Source organism: Callospermophilus lateralis, chromosome 1 (assembly GCF_048772815.1).
Source record: "Callospermophilus lateralis isolate mCalLat2 chromosome 1, mCalLat2.hap1, whole genome shotgun sequence".
NCBI lineage: Eukaryota > Metazoa > Chordata > Mammalia > Rodentia > Sciuridae > Callospermophilus > Callospermophilus lateralis.
In genome coordinates this window covers 156,917,001-156,933,162 of record NC_135305.1, presented here as the reverse complement: position 1 = coordinate 156,933,162, position 16,162 = coordinate 156,917,001, and the positions used below count along the sequence as shown (strand labels likewise).

Genomic DNA, 16,162 nt, shown 5'->3' with positions numbered 1-16,162 from the left:
GTTAACTTTGAAAACATGCTGTGAAAGAAACCAGACACAAAAGGTCTTATATTGGGGCTGGGACTGGGGCTGAGTGGTAAAGCACTCACCTAGCACGTGCGAGGCACTGGGTTCAATCCTTAGCACCACATAAAAATAAATAAATAAAATAAAGGCATCGTGTCCAACTATAACTAAAAAAAAAAAATTTAAAGGCCACATATTGTATGACTCCATTTATATGAAACATTCAGAATAAGCAAATCTAGAGACTAAGTAGATTACTTCTGGTGGAGGGTAGGAAGAGTGGTTGGGCAGAAATGAGGGAGGGTGATGGATAAAAAGTACAGGTACATCTTTTTGGGGTGATGAAATGATCTGGCGTTAGTGGCAATGGGTGCAAAACTTTAGGTATATACTAAAAGCCTCTAAATTGTATATACCTTAAAAGGGTGAAGAGTATGGAACATGAATTTTATCTCAAAAAATTTTTAATTGAATGTCAAAGATAAGCAATAAAGTTTTTCTGACATGAAACGTTAGAAAGTTCTTTATTATTCATTCTTATTAAGCACCAGCTTAATACTGCATAAAATTTCAAGTTATCCTTCAACAACTCACCCCCAACCCCCAAATTCTTGATCAAGAGCTTTTCAAGTAGAGTCATGCTCTCTTCTTGCTTCTGTATAAAACTTTAAGAGATAAAGGCAAAGGGTCGTATATCTTGCTGTGAAATGCTGCCCAAGGTGCTGGAGACTGGCTGCCCAGGCGCCCTTCATTGCCCAGGTCCTGAAAGACTCTTGTTCATGAACTGTCTCTTCACAAAGCAAGTCCACCACTAACAAGGGAAGACAAGACAGAATGGACACATGACAGTGCAATTTCAAGGTAAGTCAGAATTCAAATTAATTAAATAATAAAATTTAATATTGGTCCAGTATCTCTTTCATTATAAATTCCTTAAAGGCACAAGTAAACTTTTCTGGCCACTCAAAATATGATGAAGTATGTCAATTTGATATCGTGGATTCTGCATCCAAGGATTCAACCAACCATGGATAGAAAATATTAGGGGAAAAAACTATACCTATACTGAACACATTAGACTTTTTCCTTGTCACTTTCCCTAAGCAACAGAATATATTGGTTACTTATATAACATTTATATTTTATCAGGGATTATAAATAACCCAGAGATGATTTAAAGCATACTGGAGGAGTGCATAGGTTACATGCAAATATTATGCTATTGTATACATAAGGGACCTGAACAGGCACAGATTGTGGTACTGAAGGTACTGAGAGATGACTATATATCCAAGATATCAGATAAATCAAACCTGTTCTGTGGGTTTACAATGCCCCAATGTAAGAACACACAACTAAAACTTCCTTATTAGATGCAATTCATTGTTGTGATCTAGTCAACTATTATGTACCAAGTACATTCTTCGGCAACACAAAAATTAAGTGTTCTTGCAATGGAAGACTTCAGTGTGTTCAGCAGAGGTAAAAGGTGATTTACCAATGAAACAGGCAAAAAATAGGGTCCTACCTTGCTGGGTTTATCATTCTGAGGGTCAAAAACTTTTTCACAAAGTCTCAGTCCAGTCTCTTGCCTTAGCTGCTGTAGATAGGCTCGCATGACTTCTAAAAAAGAATTTAAAACTGGGCTGTAATTTTTGTTTGAGTGTGTGGTGCTGGGGATTGAACCCTCAGCCATGTACATGCTAGGCAAATGCTCTACCACTAAGCTTCAGTCCCAGCCCTCAGAATTTAAAAAAGTATTTGAAAATATGCCCAAATGTATTGGCCATTGGTCTAGATATCAACTCTGGCAATATGTTCTTTTCCTTCCCTTTTTTCTCCTTTCTCCCTCCCCCCTTCCCTCCTTCCTTTCTTTCTGTTACCAGGGACTGAACCCAGGGATGGTTTACCACTGAGCCACATTCCCAGCCCTTTTTTATATCTTATTTAGAGACAGGGTCTCACTAAGTTGCTTAGGGTCTCACCAAGTTACTTACTGAGGCTGGCTTTGAACTCACAATCCTCCTGCCTCAGACTCCCAAGCTGCTGGGACTACAGGTGTGCGCCACTGTGCCCAGCAGCAATATATTTCTATATATTCAATATGAGATAAGAAAAATAAATGACAGTTCAAATGGCTTTGTAACTATATTAATTTTGGCTCAAAAGATTCTCTGTATGTCATATTTGTTAGCAAGAATTTTTTGTGAAAGTTAAAAAGATATTGTACTTATGCTGAGTGCAGTGGCACATGCCTGTAACCCCACTACTTAGGAAGCTGAGGCAGAAGGATTGCAAGTCTGAGGACAGCCTAGGCAACTTAGCAAGACCCTGTGTCAAAATAAAAAACAGAAAAGGCCAGGGGTGTAGCTCAGTGATAAAGCACTGCTGGGTTCACTTTTAGTACTGTTAAAAAATTAAATGAAGAAATAAATAAAAGATGGGCTAGGAGCCAGGCTTGGTGGCACACACCTGTAATCCCAGTGGCTTGGGAGGCTGAGGCAAGAGGATCTCGAGTTCAAAGCCAGCCTTAGTAAAAGTGAGGTTGTTAAGTAACTCAGTGAGACCCTGTCTCTAAATAAAACACAAAATAGAGCCGGGGATGTGGCTCAGGGGTTGAGTGCCCCCTGAGTTCAATTGCCAGTATCTTTTTTTTTTTTTAAATATATATATATATATATTTTAGTTTTAGGTGGACACAATATCTTTATTTTATTTTATGGGTGTTGAGGATCGAACCCAGTGCCTCACACATGCCAGGTAGGCACACTACCACTTGAGCCACATCCCCAGCCGATTTTGCCAGTATCTTAAAAAAAAAAAAAAAAAAAAAAAAGATGGCATGGGGTTGTAGCTTAGTGGTACAGCACTTGCCTAGCACATGTGAGGCCTGGGTTCGATCCTCAGCACCACATAAAAATAAATAAATAAAATAAAGGTAGTATGTTCATCTGCAACTAAAATAAAAGATAATGTAAGTCCCAATGAGTCCACTTTAAATCTGTATACTGATAAAGGCAAGAGAAGGAGGAAGGTAGAATGTCAGAGAAAACCTTCACATAGATAGGACAGAAATCCTGTTCTTACCGTCTTCCTGTTTGTTCGCAGGTTTGGCATAAATTGCATTAAGTGGAAAACCAGGCTCTCCAGGAATGGGAAAATTAGTGATTCCCAGGGTATACATTTCTTTCTCACCTTGGCTTTTGGAATTGCACTAAAAACAATAACAAAATCACACACACATTTAAGAAGGAATAGGATAATAATATCCAAACTATAATTTTTTTAGTTTAAGCAGCTAAGGGAGGAGCATAATGTTTTTTGTGTCTTTTGTAGTCTGGTAAATCCTGTGGGCCCCTTCTCAGAGAAATGTTTCAAATGAACAAAACAAAGAAACATAATTAACATAAGAGAAACCAATTATTATTATTATTATTATTATTATTATTATTATTAATTTGGTATCAAAGATGGAACCCAGAGGCATTTAACCACTGAATCACATCTCCAGCCCTTTTTATTTTTTATTTTGAGACAGGGTCTAAGCTGCTTAGAGCCTCACTAAACTGCTGAGGCTGGCCTTGAAATTGTGATCCTCCTGCCTCAGCCTCCCCAGCTGCTAGGATTACAGGCTTGTGCCACTATACCCAGCTTCAAGAGAAAACAATTATAATGAAACACAATAAAATATCTAAAATCACTTTTTTTTTTTTTTTTTAATTTTTGGTACCAGAGACTGAACTCAGGGGTACTCGACCACTGAGCCACATTCCCATCCCTATTTAGTGTTTCATTTAGAGACAGGTTCTCACTGGGTTGCTTAGCGCCTCGCCATTGCTGAGGCTGGCTTTGAACTCGCAATTCTCCCGTCTGAGTCTCCCAAGCCGCTGGGATTATAGATGTGTGCCACTGTGCCTGGCTAAAATCACACATTTTTTAAAAGTGCACAAAACAGTAAGATCTAATAGCTAAGATGAGTGAGATAAACTTTGAAATATCTTCAACACCAATATAATATGAAAATATCATGAATACCATAGAAGAAAAAGTCATAGGCATTGCTAATACTACTGTGGACAGTCTATGTTAATAACTAAAATAAATGCTAAATTTTAGTTATAGGGAAGAAAAATGAAATTTTTGCCACTTAACCTCTCAGACCTTTGGATTCTATCCTTGGACTCCAGGATCAAGAACTCCTGAGCCAAGCAAAATTCTTTGTCAAGATTTTTGTCTTTCACGTGCAAAGCCTTTTGAAATCATCACTATCTCTTTTTTTTTTGGGGGGAGGGGGATGTTAGTCAACCACATTATAAATTCAAAGAACTACATTCAGATTTTCCTCTTAAGTAAATGCTCTAAGTCAGAGGAAATATGATTATCCAAGTTTAATTACCTTTTGGAGTTTCTTTAGACACTCAGATATGTAGAGGGTGATATATATCAAGGTCCTATCAGCTTCATTCTATGGGGGGAAAACAAAATCTTCATTAAAACAACAAAAAATACATAACAACCATGTATATACAGCCTTTGCTTTTTGATTATCTACTGAAAATCCTGACAATATAGTTACCATAGCATCAAAAAGTGTCATTTTCCAAACACATACATGGTCTTTCAAGCTCCCTTGGGCAGGAGCCACTGGCTTCCATCCTGAGCTGTGGGGCTACCCTTTTTTTTCTTAGCTGCTACGGATGACGGCCTGTGTTCCTGAGGAGCTGTGCCAACAGCCCCTCACTCTGCTTAGGAAGGAGGATTAACAAAGCTGCCTGGAAAACCTGAGACACACCATATGGTTGGCTAATTGTTTAAAAGCCTTTCACTTGAGGATTTCTGCCGAGGATAGAAACACTCATTACTCAAAAGAAGGAAGCAATTATTTCACATCTGACATGTTCTTGAAGAACTCCAGAAGCCTAACATCTTGACCTAACTGAGAAGAAAACGTGAAGACAACAGCTATTGATCAAATGTAGGCCCAACTTCACAAAGATTTATTAAAACAACAACAAAACTAAAGCTATATATTTCCCTTTTTTTTAAGACCATATATTTGATGATGAAATATGCGAAATGTGGCAGAATTACAATATTTATTCACACCTCGTAAAAATACAATACTTAGACGTGCATTAGATATAGAAAATACATCATCAATATCACAGGATGTTCAGACAATTTGTATGTAGATCAAGAACCCATAAAAGATTCCATATCCTGTTTGATTCCAAAAGTAAAAGTTTGGCAAGAGGTTAAGGTTACATATTTTAGGACACTACCAGGAAAATTCCTCACCATTTTTTGTAACTTGCTCAGGAACTGCCCCCACCTCTGACTCTCGCCCCTGTATTGGGGATTAAACTCAGGGCCCCCTACCACTGAGCTACATCCTAGCTCAGGAACTGCCCCCACCTCTGACTCTCGCCCCTGTATTGGGGATTAAACTCAGGGCCCCCTACCACTGAGCTACATCCTAGCCTTTTCTTTTCATTTTTGAGACAGGGTCTCTCTAAGTTGCCCAGGCTGGCCTCAAATCTATAATCCTCCTGCCTCAGCCTCCTGAGTGTCTGGGATTACCATGTACCATCAAGCCCAGCTATAAAATTTTTAAAAATTTCCCCTCTCCTTTTCTTCTACTCCTCTCTACCTTTTCCTTGACCATCCTCTTCATGGGAACTGAGAGCAGAAAAATAGAGAAGAGGGGTCAGGAAAGCAGGCGAGGTTTATTCAAATAAGTTTCTTTACTTCTCAATATCAAGTCTATGACACAAAAGCCCAAGTTAAGCGTCCTTTATCAAAAATGTTTGGGCCCAGAAAAGCGTTTCATATTCTGGAGTGTTTGGAATTTTGTAGTATTTGCAGACTTTACCAGTTGAGCATTCCTAATCTAAAAACCCCAAATCTGAAATGCTCAACCTGTATATAAAAAAAATAATAGGCTGTGTCTGGTGGAATACACTTGTAATCTCAAGTGACTCGGGAGGCCAGAAACCTAGTGAGACCCTAAGCAACTTAATAAGATCCTGTCTCAAAATAAAAAAAAAAAAAATTAAAAACGGAGCTGGGGATGTAGCTCAATGGCAAAGCATCCCTGTGTTCAATCCCCAGTAACAAAAAAAAAAAAAAAAAAAAAAAGCATTTAAGCATTTAAGGCCTTTTGATTGTGGATGAGTCCTACACAAATATAGGGCTGGCACATAACAGATCCTTAATTAATGATGAATAAAAAAGATAAGTCCAGACCAGGGGTTGGCAAGTTTTTTCTGAAAAGGTCAGATAGTAAACATTTTTTGCATTTTGGCCTATGCAGATTTTGTCATAACTACTCAACTGCTATTGTAGTAGGAAAATAACCACAGACTATATGCATACAAATGTACACTGCTGTGTCCAATTAAATTTTATTTACCAAAAGAAGTTGTGTGTTACATTTGGCCCTAAGGTTACGGTTTGCCAACACCTGATACACACTTTGGGGAAAAAAAATAAAACTAATATTTATACAGAGTCTACCATTAGGCACTATTCTGTAATTTTAAAATCACAATCTCATTTTATTTTATTTACTCCTCACAGCAACCCTAACTGCAAGGTAGATATTATCCCCATCAAAAAAGTAAGTTAAACTACAAGCACTGTAATTTACCTTAATTTCATAGTTCTTGAAGAAAACATTGGCCTTGAAGTAATAGATGGCTTCATCCACAATATCTGTATCTTTTGCTAATCAGGAAGGGAGGAAGGCAGAGAATATCAGCAGCCAAGTGCAAACCATAACACCTATAAAAAGCTATAAAGAAACCCCCACCAAACATAAGTCCCAAGTGTCCTGAAGTTGAACAAAATAAAATGAGGTTACTGAAATTGTCTTAAAAAACTTGTTCTAGAAAAACAAGTACATAACTTTTTGGGGGGTCATTTTTGTAAAACTTATATACACTCATTAGAAAAAGAATTCAATTAAGGGGCTGGGACTGTGGCTCAGCAGTAGACCACTTGCCTAACAAATGTGGGGCCCTGGGTTCAATCCTCAGTACCACATAGAAATAATGATGTCCAATTACAATTAAACAAGTATTTAAAAATAATTCAATTAATACAAAAATATATTTTTAATTATCACCCCAAATCCCCGATACATAGAAACAACTACTATTAACATTTAATGAACATCATTCAAAGCCTCTCTCAATGCATTTATAGAAAAAGACTGAGATATAGGTTAACTTTAACAAAGTGTTTTTTTTTAAATAAAAGATATTCAATATAATTTTTATATAGTGTAGTTTCAGAGGAAAAAACACTCAATTATTTCAAATTTGTTGAGATTCAGACATATATCTTTCTTTTTATAAAAACTATGACTTGGGGCTGGGGATGTGGCTCAAGTGGTAGCACGCTCGCCTGGCATGCATGCGGCCCGGGTCCGATCCTCAGCACCACATATAAACAAAGATGTTGTGTCCGCCGAAAACTAAAAAATAAATATTAAAAAAAAAATTCTCTCTCTTAAAAAAATAAAAATAAAAACTATGACTTAGCTGGGCATGGTAGTGCATGCCTGTAATCCCAGCTACTCGGGAAGCTAAGGCAGAAGGATCACAAGTTCAAGGCCCACCCTCAGCAATTTAGGGATACCCAGTCCCAAATTAAGAAATAAAATTTAAAAAGGTCTGGGGATGTAGCTCAGTGGTAAAGCCCCTGGGTTTAGTCCCCAGGATGGCAAAAAAAAAAAAAAAAAAAAACCCAAAACCCCAAAACGATGACTTAAATGTACTTGGGGGCTAGGAGTTTTCAGTGATAGAGCTCTTGCCTGGCATGCACAAGGGCCTGGGTTCAATCACTAGCCCTGGGGCGGAAAAAAAGCTGTTGGACAAGGTTACAGACTGAGAAAGACAGAAATATTGCTGTGACAGAGACAGATGTCATTGCACAATTTCTCTGGCAGTTTTTGGTTCTCCTTTTTTTTTTTTTTTTAAATTTTAAAAAGGTCAAAATACCAGGGTCTTGATATCCGGCAGCTGGTTTCAGTAATGCCAAGACATTTATTTATACTTCTTGTCCTTGATTGTTATCCCTCACAAACAGAAATGCAAAGTAACCTCAAAGCTTTAATTCTCTGCAATTCAGCTGTCTTTATCCCCGTTTATTCCTCTGTTGAAGAATTTCAATGGAATTCTAACTCCAGACTTATATTCCCTGCAATCTATTTTCTTAGGAAAAGGAATTTTCCTCAGAGAATGCAATCAGCTAGTTCTTCTAAACACAATGATAGGAGGTGGTGGAAGTGAAAATGATTCAGAATTTAGAAGAGTGCTTGGCATATAAAAGGCACTCCAAAGCTATCTGCTGAATATAAAGGAATCTGTGTGTATGTGGGATGCTAGGGATTGAATCCAGGGCCTTGCATATGCTAAATACATACTCTAACATTGGGATAGAACCCCAGCCTCACAATTAATTAATGCTAAATTACTTAGCTCACAATACAGGCTTTCACTCTAGTATTAATCTAGTCCTTTTAAGAAGAGAAACAAGGTCACCCCTCAATTTATCTGGTTTCTTAGGGTCTCAATCTCCCTTGAGGGCCCAAGAATTGCAAAGGTGGTAGATTTATTCCATCCTTGTTCTACTGTACCTTCTGATGTACTATATGGTATTTGTAACCATGTAGAAAGTGTTCTTCTCAAGACATCTGGGCCAACATTGATTCTTATGCTTTCTTTGCAGTATAATTTTATATATATATATTATTAGTCTTCTTCTTGTGTCTTTTTCCATCTGTTCTTTTTTTTTCTCAGAATCAAATAAAAACCATGGTGACTCACCAAATTTATTAAGTTTACTTAACTTTCAACTGGTGTTGAAAACAGAATTAAATTAAGAGGCGGTCAAGTCAAATAGTCTGGCAGAGGAATGGAGATGGGATCAGTACAAAACTTGTAGTTATAACTATGGTCTTGTAAACCATGAGTGGAACTCAATCCAGACCCTTGCTGGGTGAAGGGAAACCATGTCTAACATAATTCAAATTATATTGTTGGCAGAACATCTCAGAATATGTCAGAAGAATCTGTGTCTGAAAACAGAATAAGGCTTTTTTTTTAATATTTTTTTTTAGTTGTAGATGAGCACAATACCTTTATTTATTTATTTATTTGTGGGTGCTAAGGATTGAATCCAGTGCCTCACATGTGCTAGTCAAGTGCTCCACCACTGACCACTGAGCTATAACCCCAGCCCCAGAATGAGGCTTTCTGAACAGTAGAAATGTTTCAAAAAGCAGAGTGACGAGGGATGGGGAATGTAGTTCAGTGGGTGAGTTTATGCTTAGCATGCACAAAGTACTGGGTTCAATTCCCAGTACCCCAAAACAAATTAAAAAACCAAACAGCTACCAAAAAAAGAAAATTTAAAAAAAAAAGCAAGAGTAGACACAATAAGGGCTTGTGGCTCAGTGGAAAAGCATTTGTCTTGCAAGTGTGAGGTACTGGGTTCCATCCTAGTACCACATAAAAACAAATAGAGACACTAAGTCCATACACAACTAAAAATATTAAAACAAACAAACAAAAAAGAGTAGATACAATGGGCTGTGGCTCAGTGGTAAAGCGCTCACCTGGCACGCATGAGGCACTGGGATCAATCTGCAGCACTACATAAAAATAAAATAGAGATATTGTGTCCGCATACAACTAAAAAAATACACTTAAAAAAAAAAAAAGAGTAGGGGCTGAGGCTGTGGATCAGTGGTAGAGCACTTGCCTAGAATGTGTGGGGCATTAGGTACAGTCCTCAGCACCACATAAAAATAAATAAAGGTATTGTGTCCAACTACAACTAAAATAAATAACTAAATAAAAAAGAGTAGACACAGTAATGTTATGGAGCATATTTAAGATTTTAGAGTAGCAGGCTGGGGATGTGGCTCAAGCAGTAGCGCGCTCGCCTGGCATGCATGTGGCCCAGGTTCGATCCTCAGCACTACATACAAACAAAGATGTTGTGTTTGCCGAAAACTAAAAAATAAATATTAAAAATATATATATATATTTTAGAGTAGAAAGCAGATCAGGGGAGGGAGGAGAAGAAGGAAAGGGAATGTATTGGAGAACGTGATTGATCATTTATGTGCATGTACAAACATGGCATAATGAATTCTACTACTATGTATAATTACAATGCACCAATTGAAAAAAAGTAAAAAAAGATATAACAATGAGGTAGTGTTAAAAATGAAGATCCTGAAGAATGAAAAAAGGAAAAATATTTAGATGGGGAAGAGGTTAAAATACTTTTTGTTGTTTGTTTTTCCCACTGTGATGCCAGAGAAAGGATGGGGACATGGCATTCAACACAGATAGCAGCATTAGAGCATTAGTTTAGTTTAAAAGGGAGATAGTGAGCCAGGTGCAGTGGCACACAGCTGTAATCCCAGAGGCTCGAAAGGCTGAGGCAGGAGGATAGTGAGTTCAAAGCCAGCCTCAGCAATAGTGAGGCACTAAGCAATTCAGAGAGACCCTGTCTCTAAATAAAATACAAAATAGGGCTGGGGATGTGGCTCAGTGGTTGAGTGTTCTTGAATTCAATCCCCAGTTACCCCCACCCCCTTCCCCAAATAAAAAGACTGACAGTGATTGCAGGAACAGTTTCCAAAATTAAGCACATTTTCTCTCAACAAAATATTCCAGAGAAATCACAATAACATAGTTTCCTATTAAATGCAACATACAACCTCAGTCTTGAAAAATATAACACCCACCAAGTAAACAGAAGGAAGAGAACAATCTGAGGTAGGACTAGGTTCGAATTTCCCAGATTTAATGTCAGAAGTTTAGGCATTTCATAGCAAAATTTGAAAATAATGGTTTAGACTTACTCTCTCTAGGGGCAGGTCCTTTGAACTGACTTCTGATAGGCAACAGGGCCATGTTTCCAATGAGTTTGGTGTCAGGGTCCATGAGGGAAGAGTGGTAAGCCTGTAGTGGCAAACCAGGTAAGAAAACAGAAACAGAAAGATAGCAAATGTCACTGGGATGACAAATACATTCTTCCAAAGGAAAAGAAGAAGGGATGGCAGCAGCAATGTGCTGGAGCTGGCTCTTACTGACTGAAAACCAATTGTTAAATTCTGAGGAATTATGCAAGCAGTTATTAAACACAGTCAAAAATTAAATTTGTAAATTTATAATTAATTATATTTAAAAAAAATAAGTATTCAACCACTTCCCAATTTTAAAAAATTACATTTTACTATTGTCTATGTTCTCAGGGTTTTTTTAGGCCTTTTCTATCTTTGTAGTAGAAATACTGTATGATAGGATGCTACTGTGTATGTCTTCCAATTTTGTATTCAGTGACATCACAGTGATAACTGCTGGAAATATTTTCATTACAGAAAGAGGCAAATAGAATATATCAGGATACCCACCTTCCAGTTAAACCAGGACCCAAGTACTACCTTTTCAGTTTTGCTACTTTCTGGCTTTATGACTTCAATAAAAACATCACTTTTCTTCCCTTAGCCTGTTTCCAAATTTGTAAAATGTGTATGATGAGTGATATGCACCACTTTTAGTGGGGAGGTGTGAGTTAAAGGAGAGGGAAAAAGAGTACCTGTGAGAGCAATTTGAATGCTGACTCCTACTTCTGCTTTTTAAAGATGTCTGGCTTTTTAGAAGACAACATACCCATTCATAGATTTGTTAATTCACCAAATGATTACTAAGCATCTTCTATGTGCAAGGGACAGTGATACAGTTGATATAAGACCAGTGTGGTACTCGTTCTTAAAGAACTTTCAGGCTAATGGAGAAAGCAGATGCAAAATAAATAACACAGAGAAATCCAGGATGCTTTATGCATAACTGGAGTGAGCCCAGAGCTTTACAGTTCTGGCTTAAAATCTTGCTTTACCACTAGTGTGAAAGTTATTTAATTTCTGTGGACCTCAGTCTCCTCTTCTGCAAAATAAACTATAATGGTATTTACTTCATAAGGTCACTTTGAGATTTATTATTTAATAATTTTTATTGGTGCATTATAATTACACATAATAGAAGGGCGTCATTATGACATATTCATACAGGCACATAACATAATTTAGTCTATTTCATTCCCCGGTATTTCCTCTTTCCCCTTCTCTCCTCCCTTCCTCTTAACTTTGAGTCTGGCTTATTTTGCTTAATATAATGCTCTCAAGTTCCATCCATTGTCCTGCAAATTATATAACTTTTGTTCTTCTTCTTTTTAAAAAATATTTATTTTTAGTTGTAGTTGGTCACAATACCTTTATTTTATTCATTTATTTTTATGTGGTGCTGAGGATGGAATCCAGCACCTTGCACGTGCTAGGCAAGTGATCTACCACTGAGCCACAACCCCAGCCCCAACTTTGTTCTTCTTTATGACTAAATAAAACTCCATCGTGTTCAATTAAGAATTAAATAGAGGGGCTGGGGATATGGCTCAAGCGGTAGCGCGCTGGCCTGGCATGCGTGCGGCCCAGGTTCAATCCTCAGCACCACATACAAAGAAAGATGTTGTGTCCACCGATAACCAAAAAATAAATAATAAAATTCTCTCTCCCCCTCTCTCTCTTAAAAAAAAATTTTTAAAAAAAGAATTAAATAGAAACCCAATTACTATATATAACCACTAAAATAATAATAATAATAATAATAATAATAATAATAATAATAATAAAGCAAACAGAATACTTTATGAAGTGTGTAGCTCTGGTCTGGGAGTCAAATAATTATGGGATTTGGAATTTGTGAAATACATAGTGTAAGTATGGCCTGCTCCTTTTCTTTTTAGAGATAATTTTTTAAATATTTATTTTTTTTTAGTTTTCGGTGGACCAACATCTCTTTATTTTTATGTGGTGCTGAGGATCGAACCCAGTGCCACGTGCATGCCAGGCTAGCGCGCTTCCACTTGAGCCACATCCCCAGCTCTGCCGTCCCATTCACCAGTAACTGTCTTGTTATCCACCTATTTCTTCCATTGCATCTGTCACTATCTGAAACTCCGCTATTTGTTTACATTTTTTAATTGTCTGTCTCCCTATTAGACTGTCAACTCCTTAAAAGTGGAGATTTGTTGGCCTCACTCACTGCTGTAGAAGTGTTCAGCCTGCAGCAGATGCTCAGTAATGTTTGTTGAATGTAATGCATGTCACTGAATCACCTTTTTCCTTATCTGCAAAACTGAAACCACAATGGCGACAAATCCCTCAGACCCGCAGGACAACCGGGCCATCATCAATTTTCACTCCTATCCCCATGCACACGAAAAAAGAAACACCTGGAAACCCAAGCCAACCCCGAGGCGAAGGATTTCTCAACCCAGCTGGATCGGAGATGGCCGCCTCGCGGAGGCGATAGGTCAGTGCGGGAAGTGGGGTCTGACAGATGACAAGCAGCAGGCGGGACCCGCCCCCTAAGGCGGAGGAGGAACTGGCGCTGGCAGAAAAAAGAAGCTGGACTCTGGGCTTGAAAAATGAAGAACAGGGGCTGGGGACATAGCTCAGTTGCTTGCCTAATATGCATAAGGCCCTGGGTTCAATCTCCAGCACCACCACCAAAAAAAAAAAAAAAAAAAAAAAAGAATAAAAAGCGTAGTCTTTTTATTCGCGGCCGCAGTGAGTCTTCCGGTCCCAGCTGGCCTCAGGGGGAGCAGAGGGGCGAGGGAAGGGGCCGAGACTGGAGAGAAGGGGCCGGGAAGGGCTCAGGCGGCCTCCTCCCTCGCCCGGCCGCCGGGCCACACTGCCGCGCCCCACGCGCCCCCACGCCGACACCCCCGGCCGCCCCAACACTAAAGAGACTGGTCCTGTTCCTCGCCTCTCCCCTTCTCAGGCTCCCGCTTTTCTCAGCACGCGCACGACTTCCCGCCGCTTTCCCCAACACCCACTGTGTCCCCACAACTCGGGCTCGAACCCTTACCGGCATCTTGGCGGCGCTGGGGTTTGGACTCAGAGGAGCAAGATCTAGTTAAAGCGCGGCGCTTCCGGTCTGGGGACCAGGGCCGAGTAGGCGGAAGTGAGCCGGAAGGGGAGGGCAAGAGGAGGACGCGACGTTTCCGGCCTTGCCCTCTCGCCGCCGACTGCTGCGGCTGCACGGATCAGAAGGTGCGTCAGGGGGCGTCCGAGCTCTGGGCAGGGGCTCTGAGTACCGCGCATGTGTAAAACGCGTGCCGACCAGGGAGGTGTTTGAGGCTTACGGTATCCCAGTGAGTAGTCACCTTGGTTTTTCCTTAAAGCTCACCTTTTCAGTGAAGAATTAATTACCTAATCACACTTTTAAATTCAACCCCACTCCAACCCCCTACTTTAAGTGAGAAAACCTTTTCCCCTCAGTTTTGATTCTGCGTTTCCTTTTGATGTCGTCTGTTGCCCCACCCTTGTGAATATTAAAAAGGCAGGGCTCTTGTCTGCTTTGTTCACTGGTATACCCCGCGCCGGTGACAGTCACTGTACATTGTAAGCATCGGTGAATATTTGTTGAGTGAATGAACTCCACCGACTGCCTTCAAAAAAGGGAAGTTGGGGAGGGAAAGAGGAAGAGCTTGGCGACTGAAATGAAGCAAGCTAAATTATATCAGAACAAACCCCCATTATTATGTGTTAAGTATAATGCACTAATAAAAACTTTCTTTTTTCTTTTTTGGTACCCAGGAGCGCTTAATCCCTGAGCCACATCCCCATCCCGTTTTCATGTTTTATTTAGAGACAGAGTCTCTATAAGTTGCTTAGGGCCTGGCTAGATTGCTGAGGCTGGCTTTGAACTCAGGATTCTCTTGCTTCAGCCTCCCAAGCCACTGGGATTACAGGTGTGCACCATCGCGCCTGGCTTAATAAAAACATTTTTAAAATGGGGAAATTGAAGAGCATAGCGAAGAAGGGATTTGTGTATAGTTTCTGCCATTCTTTGTGTAATGGTTGAGAAGTGGACACTGGTTTTAAAGTCCCAGTTCCAACATGTACTAGCTAATTCTGGGCAAGTTAATTCACCTCTCTGTGCCTTTGTTCTTCACTTGAAAATGGAGACAGTATTTCTCATTGTTTTGGGAGAATGAAATAACCTGAAAAATGCTTAGAATTTACATGCCTGGAGCATAGTGAAAACTCATTATTAGAAAGCACCTCTTGTGAAAAGCAAAATTCATTGCTGTCTGGGAACCATTTTTTCTACCAGCCCCTAAGATTGAAATATTCTCTCTCTTATTCCCACATCTGATTTCTCATTTGGGTCTCTAGCCAAATAGTACTTTTTAGAAGTGTCCTATTAATCACTCATTTGTTACTTTCTCCACTCTCCCATCCCTTAGCAGTTTTCCTTTTTTCAGGTAGTCTTGCTGGCCAGCACGGCAGACCCATTCAAGTTAGGCCTTGTCTGCCCTCAGCATTGCCATTTTATTCAGTGTCAGGCACCCACAGAACCTCATTAAATTTGTGCAGAGTCATATTATGCTCCCCTGAGACAGTAAAATCCCTGAGGCCTGGAAGGTCAGATTTTCAACCCCAATATTCAGAGAGGAATGCAACAGAATCTAGCTTCTCATTTTCTTCCCCATGGATATATTAGAATCTCCAGAAGCTAAACCAGGGAGGAATAGCAAGAAGAGGGCAAATAAAAGTTTCTTTCTTCCCCTCCCAAGGGGCAAAATTTCTAAGAATCAGTAGCCCTGAGAAATAAGAGTGTTTTCACCTTTCCACACTCCAGGGGCTACAGCAAAGTCCCCAAGCCGACTGGCATACTCCATGTTGCCCACTCATCATGTTCTTCACAAAGTGGTCTTTTTAACTGGGGATCGAACCCAAGGCTTTCTGCATGTGAGGTGAGTGCTTTACCACTAAGCTACATACATCCCAGTCCTCAAATTCGTCTTTTGAAAATAACTCACATGGTCAGTCCATGGTTCAGACACCTATCTCCCAAGCTGGCTGCCAAGAGCAAACTAACACTGATACCTATGTCTTCTCATTTTGGTTCTTTAATTAAAATGGATCAGATTTGACACTGCAGGTATACTTTTGCTATCCAGAACAAAGAATGATAAAAATATAACCTGAGTTGCAAGTCTTAATTTGAATTAGCTGGCAGATCAGTTGCCAAATGACTAATGGAACACTGGGCCTGTTTTTGATGAA

General features: G+C 39.4%; 1 protein-coding gene across 2 annotated transcripts; it reads right to left on the bottom strand.

Moving 5' to 3' along the window:
* Positions 1-513: 513 nt before the first annotated feature.
* On the bottom strand, positions 514-14,063 carry Arpc3 (actin related protein 2/3 complex subunit 3). Of its 2 annotated transcripts, XM_076851449.2 has the most exons (8): positions 13,956-14,063; positions 10,889-10,988; positions 9,629-9,664; positions 6,656-6,732; positions 4,403-4,471; positions 3,094-3,220; positions 1,535-1,629; positions 514-817 (listed from the first exon to the last, which is right to left on the bottom strand). In XM_076851449.2, exons 1-8 carry the CDS (start codon positions 13,959-13,961, stop codon positions 755-757), a joined length of 573 nt encoding a protein of 190 aa, XP_076707564.1. In that variant the 5' UTR covers positions 13,962-14,063; the 3' UTR covers positions 514-754. The 2 variants fall into 2 exon arrangements, with proteins under 2 accessions (XP_076707564.1, XP_076707657.1); XM_076851542.2 differs by lacking the exon at positions 9,629-9,664.
* Positions 14,064-16,162: the final 2,099 nt, after the last annotated feature.

What these genes read in the sequence shown, in the direction of transcription:
- Arpc3 (XM_076851449.2), bottom strand. An exon ending in AGGACCTGCCCCTAGAGAGA is followed by an intron (nt 9,665 to 10,888) that starts GTAAGTCTAAAC and finishes ATTTTTATGTAG; the next exon opens with TGCTGCAGATTGATCCCAGT. An exon ending in GTCTAAAGAAACTCCAAAAG is followed by an intron (nt 3,221 to 4,402) that starts GTAATTAAACTT and finishes TATTGTTTTTAG; the next exon opens with TGCAATTCCAAAAGCCAAGG.